Source organism: Condylura cristata, unplaced genomic scaffold (genome assembly GCF_000260355.1).
Source record: "Condylura cristata isolate star-nosed mole 26May11 unplaced genomic scaffold, ConCri1.0 scaffold00011, whole genome shotgun sequence".
NCBI lineage: Eukaryota > Metazoa > Chordata > Mammalia > Eulipotyphla > Talpidae > Condylura > Condylura cristata.
In genome coordinates this window covers 27,823,964-27,835,605 of record NW_004567112.1, presented here as the reverse complement: position 1 = coordinate 27,835,605, position 11,642 = coordinate 27,823,964, and the positions used below count along the sequence as shown (strand labels likewise).

Genomic DNA, 11,642 nt, shown 5'->3' with positions numbered 1-11,642 from the left:
TGTCCTTGTCCTCCCTCCTTCTTCCCTGCCAAATGCAGAGCCCATAAACCCCAAACCCAGCCCCATATGCAGCGTCCTAGAACTCAAATTCGGAAACCATAAGGTCAGTTCAAGAACTCGGTTCCCAGCGTCTCCACTGCCCCTAGCTCGGTTCGCGTCTCTCCTGCGCTCAATTCAGTAACCAGCTCCAGCCCCCCATTCCAAAGTCGCTCCCTCCGTTCCAGAAACCCCACCCCTCCAGGGAGGCAGAAATTCAGCTCCCACATTTGTAGGGGCTCAGTTCTGGGTGCGGGGGTGGGAAGCACGCGGAGTTTCCTGGGTCGTGGACTCCGGAACTTCTCCCAGGAGAATGGGAGCATCAGGGCATTTCACAGCCCGACGCCCGCGAGCACTTCGACGCGGAGTCACAGGAGCCGGGCTTCCGGCCACTGCTTCTCCACCCCGCGGGGATCTGTGCGATCGCCGCACCGCCTGAGTCACCCGGCCGGGAGGACCAGGCGAAGCCGCGCCCAGAGCCCCGCCACGCCCCGGCTACCGGCAGTTTTGTGCGCCGCCGCGGAAAGAAGCCCCGCCCGGGACACGCCCCCGGGGCGGGGCCTACGGCGCACGGGGCCGTGCTCGTGGGGGTGAAATTCTGGGAACCCCGAAGTGTGCGTGCGCGGATCTGTGCGGGAGAGCCCTCCCGGGGGCACCCTGACGCTTCCGGACGCGCCAGAACTTTCTGTTCCGCGACCAAGGCCGGCGTCTTTGTCAGGCCAGTCCCTGGTGGGGGGGTCGGCGGCTGCAAACCCATTCCACCCCCTCCAGCACGTTTCCACGCACGCGACGCCGGTCCTGGGTACGCCCTGTTGGTGGGTGACTCACTGCTGCCACAGAACGAGCCCCCGCCCTGGCGCCGGGCGCTGGCTCCCGGGGCACCCTTTATCCCCAGCCACACCTCGCTGTTGACGCCCCGTTCTTCCACTCCTCCGCACCTCTGCACACGTTGTTGTTCTTCAGCACATAATGATCTTGTACTCGTCTGGGCAACACATACATAGTCATCACGTTTCAATTCACAAATATTGATTACAGGGCACTTCCCAGTTCTGAGGTGACAGGAAAAAAAAAAAAAACAAACCCTCCTCATTCCTTCCTTGACCTACTCGAGGCTGGCTTCCCAGGAGGTCTCCTACAGCCTACCAGCAGGGGACAGTGTCACATCCTCCCAGCCTAGGTCTCGCTGTGCGTGGCATCTGCTCACGCGACTTTTCTCTTCCCCCTTTCTCTTCCCAGACTGAAATTACCTCAATAATTCTCGCAGTCCCCTGCATTTCCCACCCTCACCCTAGGGCTGAGCCCAGTTATGCTAGGTTCCTCTTGTTAACTGTCCCCCAAAGGAGAAATCCTTCACTCTGCAAATGCAAAATCACCCAAAATAGGTCAGTTGAAGATTCCTGCATCTCCGGAGCCCCTGCCTTGGGGAGAGGACGCCAGGGCTGGGGGGCTGGGAGGCAGTGGGGCTGGACTGCCGGAGCCTTCACCTCCTCTTGGTGTGCATTCATCTTCTGTGAGATGTGGGGGAAATCATCACTGGCCCCAAAATGCCTCATCTTGTTCTCCTTATGAGTGATTGTCTTTGGAATGAGGGTTAGACCCAGCTCCAGCCAAAGAGAGGAGACATAAAGTTTGAGACCCAGAGGGCTCCTAAGAAAAGGGCTTTTCCTTCTTAAAAAAAAAAAAAAAAGCTCTATACAGGGACTGGGGTACAGGCCAGAGATGGAGGGGTATAAGAAGATTCACCAGAGACAGAGAGGGGAGAACAGGCAGATCTACTGAAACACACTGTTCAGGGGAGCAGCCGAGAGACAGGAGAAGTCTGCTACACCACATGGGCAGCTCCCTGGCTGGGAATCAAACTTGTGCTGCAGTGTCTGCGGATAACTTCATAGTGCTGCGACTTGTAAAAGTTAAAAGAAATTAAGAGACAGTCCCTCCTCTTCCACTGGGCATTTTCATGGCTAGAAATGATGCTTAGAATGAGTGTAGCCCCTTGTAGCTGCAGGAGGAACGAGCCTAAAAAAAAAAGTCAATTTATGATTAGGGCAGTTAAGATGAGATGAAAGAACCTGGTGCCTGGATTACTTTTTTCAGTCTCTAAATTAGCCAACCCTGCAACTGTCACACAGGTAAGAGGATGCAGTTTCCTCTTTGAGCCACTGTGAGTTAGGTTTTCTGTTGCAAACAAAAGCTTCAGCGCTCTCCATGTTACCTGGATGCCAAGGTCCCATACTTGTGGGCTTCACTCATCCACCCCCCCTCCCCTCTCTGCCTCAATGGCTTGCACCTTTCTTCATTTCTCTTAATTTCATGCTCCTGCCTGCCTCAGGGTCTCTGCATAGCTCTTCTTCTGGGTGGAATTCTCTGCACTGCCCTCCCCATCCCCCAAACTACCCCTCTTGGAGAGGCTTGCTTTCACATGTTTCAGGAGTTGGCTTCTCTGTCCCCTACCCACCCCCACCCCCACACTGAAAATGGGCATTGCCACTGCTAAGTCATTCTTACATCCCCTGTACTTCTTTTCCACAATTTCACGGAATGAATCACTTTCCTGTGTACTTCTCTGGGGTGGTTGTCCATGAGGCTGAAGCCACGTCTCCCATACTGTTCAGTGCACACCCAGTGCCTAGGGAGGAGCTCTGGCAACATCTGCTAGGAAAGTGCAGAATGACTGTTCTCTGACTGGATAACAATGAGTTCAAGAAGTGCCAGCTTCACCATGGTGCCATCTCTTCAATGCAGTTTTTTATTTTAACAGCTGATGATTTTTTATATCGTTTTGAAGTAGGATTTGGTTAATGGACAAACTTCTCTATGGAAGTAGGAGACCATAAGTCAAGTCACTCCTGTTCAATGACAAACAGACAAGCAGACACCAACTTCGGCTGAAAGCAGATGTTCACTTTGATCTGCAGAAACCTATCCAGAAATAAACAAGGGTTCACAACTTGCACACCGTTTTCTTCCTAAGATTTATTTGTGTATGCATGCAAGACAGGGGATACAGGCCAGAGGTGTGAGGGGTGAGAGGACTCACCAGAGACAGAGTGGGGAGCAGAACAGGTGAATCCACTGAAACACACTGCTGAGGGGAGCAACGTGAGAGACAGGAGAGGTATGCTTCTCCATGTGGGTCACCTCCGTGGCTGGGGATCAAAGTCATACTGCTGTGGCTGGTGATAGATTCATAGTGCTGAGACGTAACCCTTTGCACCACCAGGGAGGCCCACTGTGCACAGCAGAAATTCAATGCTTTTGAATGACACCGAAATTTCTCCTTGTGGAAAGAAAACAAGTTTTAAAGGGGGCACAAGTTGTATATACAGTTGACAAAGATCAAGTTCTCTACTTCACTGCATAATTTTCCATTTAGGCGTTCTGGTAAAGGCAAAGCTTTTGAACAGTGCAAAGCAATCTGTAGTTGGCAGCCTGTCCTGCTTCAAAAAGAATCAGAAAATGCCTTCCATTTGCTATTTCTCCAATACTCCACAAGGTGAGCAGTAAACAGCACAAATGCCATTGCCAAGTTTTCGTCAGTGCAGTCCTTCACACTTTGTGCAGCTGGTGTTCCTGTGGCACCATGCACTTGCCTATCTCTGTGTACCCTTATGCCCCCAACACCTTGAACCCCACGGGGTATGACCAGATTGGACTTGAGTTTTGCTTTCTGCTTGGAACACAGTGGACATGGTGTCAGTGTCGCTCACAGAAGCCTATGGGAGCCCAAGTCTGTCTCCATGATGTTCAAGAGACTGGTTGACTCCTCCAGCTGAGGAGAGAAGCCTGCGGTCCCTGCCCCTGATGGATCTCCAAAGATCAATTTTTCTATTGGTAACTCCACAAATAATTTCTGTTTCTCCAAATCCCAGTTCCCCAACTAACTGGGCACAAGGTCATCACTAAGATTACATTTGGCTCTCCTTAACAAATGATTACATTTGCAGGTGGAGGACTTTCCCTTAAATAAATCTCTTTGGATGGTATCCCTCCCAGCCTCCCATCTTCCTTTTGAACTACCCCCCATTTTTAGTTAAAAGAAGGGCACTACTTTAAATTTATCCCTGTGCTTGGATACACACTGAAACATCTACCACTTGACTTCTCAGCTCTGATTACCATAGAAATAGAGGTGAGATAAGGGATAGAATTTTCTTCCTTCCACTTTCTCCCCCTAAACCCTGCCATTTTATTTTCCGTTGTTGATTTTGGCTGTCTCATTTCAACTCTGTGAAAACATGTAGCATTTACATTCCATTCCTCTAAAGTGAACCACACCTTTATTTTTGTCTTAGATTGCAACTGAAAATATTAAAAGCTCTTTTTACCATTCCTTTTGATAAGATATTTTCTACTCTCTTTGATTGAGGGGAGTTAGTCCTCTAGAGTTAGCAACTGAAATAACTTAAATTTATTTCAACTTACTGTTAAAATACTTTAAGTGGGCCCTCCCTGGTGGTGCAACGGTTTAAAGTGTATTTAGTTAAAGGTTTATACATTTTATTTAGTTAACTATGCTGATGCTAATTCCCTGATTCTGATCACAATGCAGTGGGTATATAAGATGTGACCATCAGGCCCTCCCTGGTGGCGCTAATTCCCTGATTCTGATCACAATGCAGTGGGTATATAAGATGTGACCATCAGGCCCTCCCTGGTGGCGCAGCGGGTTAAAGCACAGCACTAAGAAGCTAAAGCCACTTCCGCATGAGTTGGATTCCTGCCTGTCCTGGAGGAGATCCACATGGCGCGGCAGACCTCTCCTGACCCACCCGCTGCTCCCCTCAGCAGTGTGCTTCGTCCATCTGCTGTTCTGCTCCCCACTCTGTCTCTGGTGAAGCCTCTCACCGCCCCTGAGCCTCTGGCCTGTACCCCAGTTCTGTATGCGCAAATAAATAAATCTTAAAAAAAAAATAACATGTGACCATCAAAGGATTCTGCATGAGGAAGATATGGAAGCCACATTATTTTTTTGCAATTCAGTTCATGTTGGGTTGAAAGAGAGAAACCCACCCTATCATTCATAAAACACTCGCAGTTGTGTGATATTAAGGCTGCTAGGAATTCGAAGCTGAAATCTGCAGCGGAGCGTCCCAGACATCAGCAGGTTATTCCTATGGAGAATTAGCCAGGCCCCTTTGCTCCGGAGTTTGCTATTCTCCCACAGAAGTGCTGACTCCTTGGAGTTGTGACCCCCTGCTTCTCAGAACACTGCTCCCTTTGGGAAGATCCACAGGTAGCCCTCCTTCCCCAGCTGTGGCCCCAGGGATTCGTCCTTGCCTTTCCAAAGGTTTGCTTTTCTCTGGGAAAGTGGAACTCAGATCTGGCTGGCACCTCTGGATTTCCTTGGGCTTCTTCCTCTTCTCTCTTCACCTCTTCAGGACTTAGTACTGCATGAAAGCACTGTCTCTCAGAGGCGCCTCTTGGAAGTGAGTGTTGCTGTAACATCTGACACCCCCACGACTATTCCCGCCCCACCCCTGCTCTTCTGCATGGCGTATTCACCAGTTGGCTGTGCTGGCCTCACCTGCTCCGGATTTGCATGTCTTTCCAGTATCCAAGTTTCTTTGAAGTTAAATTTGACGTGCAGTTTGGTGGTGGGCTTTTCTTGTATTCCATACTCCATAGTTTCAAGAGGGAGAAGTGGGATTATTGCAATTAAGCTGCTGCCTGGTTACTACCAGTCCTGAGGTCTGGCAGGTGGACTCGGTTTCTGTCTTTACAGAGAATCCACCTCTACTTTCCACATGCTCCTCTCTGCTCTTGCCCTTGAAACCCTGTTGGACTCCTTCACCTGGGCTCCCTCACCCACCACGGGCCCTGGGTGGGTTCAGTCCATGGGGGACATCAGTAGAAGCTTGTTTCCCCTCTCTTTTTGCTGGGCAGCTCCAAACCCACTACCCTCCCCTATAGACCTTGGGGTCTACGGTCCATCCCCTGCTCCTGCCAGCCCAGGAAGGCAACAGCTCCCACTTGCTGGTGTCTGGGTGCCTCACCGCCCTTCATCAATTCCCTCAAGTCTGGCTACACCCTTGTGAATAGTCCCTTTGCTCAGCACTCCTTTGATGTGCCCTCTGATTTCTGACCCCCATGGATATACAAGTGCTGACATGTTGGGGAAATCTTCTTTGGTGACTGACTAACCACGTCTCCAGGAGTTTGGACTGGCTCCCCTGTGGCTGGGCGGAATTGGCGTGTGCAGGATATGTGGCTCCAATATATGCTGTGCACTCAAATCCATGAGGAATGAGCATGGGAGAGCAGAGGTAGGTGGGCAGTCATGAAACTTGGCATTCATGACTGCACTCCAATCACACAAGGCATCGTCATGCTTTGGCTATAAGATAGCACTAGTATTTAAGTACTTAAAATACCCCCCCCCCCTTTTTCACAATTGGTAATTGCTAACTTGGCAAATTGCTATTTGAAAAAGTGACTCTCTTTGGCTTGATGATGCAGCAAACTGGTCCTTTGCCAAATTGGATTGTTGGGAAAATTCCACTGGGAGGATTAGTCTGCTCCTGTCAAGACTCAAGTCTCCCTGCCCAAGGGCTGGACTTCTGACTCAGGATGGGCTGACATGGGTGCCTGGGTGCAAGGGACCCAGCATAGACCAGGGTTCCTCCTAGATGGAATGGTTCCCAACAGAGTCATCCTCATCCGTAGAGGGTGAGTTGTCCCAGGTTCTTTGACTAGAAAGAACTTAGTCCTCAGAGACTCATGGATTCAACTGAGAGAACAGGGAACTGTCACAGCTGGAGCTGGAATGCCAAGGGGCCTGGACCTGAGCCAGAGAGCCTGTCTGGGGCACACATCTGGTCCTAGGAAGCTTGGCCTCCCTAGGCCTCTTGCCTTCTCCTATCTGGCATTGAAGTCTGTGTCTGAACCTAGCCTTGCCAGCAGACCCAGGCCACGGTGTCACTGGGGCCAGGGGTTGGGGACATGGGTGAGAGCAGTAGCTGCCTGTTGGTGCAGGTGAAGTATAGCCAGAGACTGTAGGAGGCAGTGTGCTCTGTGTGCCAGAGGCCTGCCGAGTGACTGAGTCCTGACAAGGGCCTGCACTGGACTGGTGAACTCCTGAGAGGAGGGAGACTGTGACAAGCACCTCAGGGAGGTCCTTCTCTCTGTCATTGAGGGTCACATGCTCCACCCCTCTGGTTCCAAGGTGACTCATGCCCCCATCACTCTTAGGCCCACCGTCTGGTTGGTCAGGGCTTCCTGATATGTGGGGCAGACATTTACTGAGAGCTCATGTGCATGATTTTCAATGGGAAGACATAGTTGTCCCCATTTCATAGATGAGGAAACTGAGGCTTAGTTGGGCTAGTGACTAAAGGAAATGGCATGTGGCAGGTGACTTGAGATATCCCTCTCTATCCTGAGAGACTAAGCAGGCAGCCTGGTCCCCTAAGCTTCCGATGCATCGGGGCTGATAGGGCCACTTTCTGGAAATTCTTTCTAAGGCCAGAAGACTTTCCTCTAGTAGTGGCGGGATCCTCTATCAACTCATCTAGGACCTCCCAGAAGGCACTGCAGACCTCACAATGCCTCTCCAAGAGGCCAGGTCCTGAGAGGTCAGGCCCCAAGGAGCAGGGAGGGCCAGATCCTTCACATGCTGCCTGCCCCACTTAGGCCACTCAGGTGAGCCCCACTTAGGCCACTCAGGTGAGCCGGCACATGAGAAGCAGCTGACTTCCAGCCAGAGATAACTGCTCTTTAGTGCGGTGTCTTCCTTTGCCCTGGGCAAGGCACAGCTCAGAGACCAGGTCTGACCTGCCCAATGGAGGTGCTCTACAGAGTCCAGTCCTTGGGAATGGGTAGGGAAGCAGTTCCTTCTCCACTTGGATTCCAGGCCTGGGAAGTTGCCAGGGCCTCAGGCCCATAGAACTCCCAAACCTCTGACTAGAGCGACCTGGGTTCCCTAGACAGCAAGCTGGACATCCGAGGCCTATTTAGAGGTGAATGAATGCCCAGGCTATGGGAAGGTTGTGGTACAGGGTGGCAGCTGCGGCTGCTGTCCCCAGTACCTGTCATCTCACCAGACATTCAGGCTGCCTCCCTTAGGGGAGAGGTATGTGTAGACACTGACCTCTCTGCCAAGTGTCAGTCCTGCTCCCTGCCCCTGCCCATCCTGGGGTCCCAGCATAAGGTCTGTGAGGATCTCAGGCTGCCAGAGGGATGTGCCTCAGCCAACTAGTTGGGGTGGCCCCACCCAAGCTCTTCCTCCTGTTGCCTGAGCACTGACTCACAACCCAGCCTCCCACTGGCAAGGGCGAGGGCCCGTGCCCTAAAGCCCAGTCAGAGGCATCTATAAAAGCACACTGGTCCAGGACTTGGCATCCTGCTTGACTGCCACCTGCTCTGCACAATGCTGGGAGGTCTGGGGAAGCTCGCTGCCGAGGGCCTGGCCCACCGCACAGAGAAGGCCACTGAGGAAGCTGGTAAGGCCCCAGTTCCTTTCTTACCTCGGTGTTTCCCTCAGGCCAGGCGACGGGGCCCATCCAAAGCCGATCCCAGCTAGCTGGGGCAGGTCCTAGCTCCGTGGGGAACCCTGACTGACTAGGACAGGGTAGAGGTAGGGAATTGGGAGGATGAGGAATGTGGATGGAGCGATGAGGAGCCATGAGGCCCACTGCCTCCAGCAGCCCTGCCTCTGTCAGACCCGTGCTGCCACCCTGTTGCTGGGGCCTGGGGCAGAGCCTCAGTAGGGAGGCCAGCCCAGAAGAGGCCCCTGGGGCATGGGGGGGGACCCTGGGTGCTGGGTGGGCAGTCAGCCTCTTGAATCTTTCCCTCTGGAAACCCGGGGAACCTCTTCTGAATCTCCTACACAGAAAAGAGAGGTCGATTTTAAATTCTACCCTAATTTTAAAGCTTCATAGATTTCTCCATTAAGAAACTACTAAGTCTGAATCCGTTCAAAGTCTGTCCCCAGGGTTTATACAAAGGGCATTTTCAATTTCTTCAGAGTTAGCAGAAACCTCTTTAGTATGCTAGGTCAGTAGCTGTATGCAGGGAGGCCAATCCAGTTTCCAAACCTGTTGGACACTTTGTACAAAATGACTTGTGTCCAAGGTCCCTATTCTCTTTCTGAAAGACCACCAACATATCTGTGTTTCCTTTAACAACACTGTGGCTGGTGTTGACTGCCCTCTTTCATCTTTCACCAGCCCAGAGTTCTATATTCTTCCCATTCTACAGATGGGGAATCAAGCTCTGGAAGATGGAGTTAGAATCAGAACTAGCTCTGACTCCAAAATCTTCCATTTCCTGCACATTACACCCAAATTTTAAACAACCCCTAGATGGGAGCAAGGTGTTCTCTTCCCGAAGCAATTGCTTTGGAGGACTTGGTTTTGCTGGAGGGGACTTTGGGATTCAACCTCTTCCACCTGCTTCCACTTGGCCTGCAGCAGGGCAGCTTATTACCTGGAGGGTGTGGTGAGCTGGGAAACAGGTCCAGCCTGGGCTTCAGGTCCCCCGTCGACAGGAGGGCCTGCTTTTTGGCATTCTGGACGCTGCCAGGCCAGGGGCCATGGAGGACCTAGTGCCCTTACCGGGCTCACTCAATTTGTCTCCTGGAAACCAGGCCCCGCAGGGGTCTATAGAGAAGCCAGCTCTGAGATGTTCTCACAGCCAGCCAGTCCTGGGTGGGGGAAGGGCATTCCAGAGCTGTTTGGGCCTCTCGGTGAAAAGAAGCTGCTTGCCTGGTGCTCTCACTCTGGACTTGTCTCATCTTCACAGTTCACACCGTGGAGGGAATGGTGAAGGAAGTGGTGGAGCACGCCAAGGAGGCTGGAGGGAAAGGTATTACTGAAGCTGGGGCTTGGAGGGAAGGAAGGAAGCCAGAGGCTGGGTGTGTGTGACCTGTTCTTGACCTAACCAGGTCAAACTCTGATCCTGACATTGCATCCCTCTAGCCTCTGCTGGCACACAATTACTGTGCTCATCAAGGCAGCAGGCCGTACGTTGCTAAAGTAGGGCCATTTCAGACAGTTGTCTCCGTGGAATGTTATGAAGATCGTGTCACAAAAGACTATGTGGCAGCAAAGCATTTAAGACATAAAAATATATATTTATATAAACACAGGTTTCCATGTATTTAGGTATGTGTGTGTGAATAGAACTATGTAAAAAGCCTACGTATACCTCATTGATTATACAATATATTCCTCATGGATCAAGAACATTAATGCATGACATGATTACACTGTTTGAAAAGACCATAGGTGTAATCTGGGAGGAGGAGCATTTTAACTATGACAGAAAACCCAACAGCCATAAAAGAAACATTAGATAATCATGACAATATAAAGCTTCACACTTTTCCATATTAAAAAAGTCTTCCAGGCATCTCCCTGGTGGTGCAAGGGGTTAAGCACTATTAAGCTACTGTCATAAAAAATAAAAACAGGACCTTCCCTGGTGGCACAGCGGGTTAAAGCACAGCTCTGTGAAGTTATCATAGCCACTGCAGCATGAGTTCAATCCCTGGCCAGGGAGGTGACCCACATGGTGTGGCAGACCTCTCTTGACCCACCCACTGTTCGCCTCAGCAGTGTATTTCAGTCAATCTGCCTGTTCTGCTCTGTCTCTGATGAATCCTCTCACCCCTCTCACCTCTGGCCGGCACCCCAGTTCTGTATGCATAGATAAATCAATCTTTAAAAAAATAAGCAAAAACAAAAATGTCTATAGGCCAAGCCAAAAGAAAGACCACAGACTGAGGAAAAATATTTGTACTAGACATGATAACCCAACATGACCAAAATGACCAAAAGATATAAGCAGGCAACTCACAAGAAGGACCTAAACATTCACGAGCAATGCCTGCTCAGAACTGAATACCGCAGATGCCTTCCCCAAGGGCTCCGCTGCCCTCGGCCATGCACCATCCGACATCCCAAAGGCCAAGGTGACCGAAGTCCAGCATGCAACGTCACAAGTCTACTCACGGAGACATTATTTTTTATTCCCAACAGTTGTTGCTGACGCCCTAAAGGCGGCCCAGGAGAAAGGGGACAAAGTGGTGAAGGATGTCACTGAGACGGTGACCCACACAGTCTCAAGTGCTGTCACCAACGCAGCTGAAGGCCTGGGCAAACTGGGGCAGGGGGCACGCCCGGCCGACTCTTCCTGAATCTCAATAAAAAACTGTGACATATATACCCTGACCTCTGGATTTATTCCTGTTTGGATGGGAACACAGCCGTGTCCTGAGTGTGCACTTGCAGGATGGGGGGGGCAATATGTTGGCACCCCACAGGGTCTGGTAGGTCCCAATGATTAATCAGATGTGCGGGTCTGGCATTAAGATTTTTTAAGTCAGCAAAGGGCGCTTCAAGAATTACTAATACCTGTGCTACATTTCCTAAAAGGTTATTTTCCCAGGAAGTATATATAATATTTATATTTATCTAATATATAAACTATATAGATTTCAGACACCTCAAAACTTCAAGATACTCCAAGGAAGGACCAGACTTTTCTCACAGGTTCTTTGAGTTTTCCTTGTTTTGTTCTTACAGGACTGACCTGACTGAGAGGGCAGGGTCACACTGAGAGAGTTCATGCTCTGAAGGCTGCAGAGCAGCTTTTCTACAGGACAG

At 50.8% G+C, this 11,642-nt stretch overlaps 1 protein-coding gene across 1 annotated transcript; it reads left to right on the top strand.

Moving 5' to 3' along the window:
• The first annotated feature begins 8,375 nt into the window (after window positions 1-8,375).
• FAM25A (family with sequence similarity 25, member A) lies at window positions 8,376-11,199 on the top strand. Its single transcript, XM_012723536.1, has 3 exons — window positions 8,376-8,477; window positions 9,778-9,840; window positions 11,016-11,199. The coding sequence occupies exons 1-3, from the start codon at window positions 8,405-8,407 to the stop codon at window positions 11,171-11,173; spliced, it is 294 nt and encodes a 97-aa protein (XP_012578990.1). The 5' UTR covers window positions 8,376-8,404; the 3' UTR covers window positions 11,174-11,199.
• The last annotated feature ends 443 nt before the right edge of the window (window positions 11,200-11,642 follow it).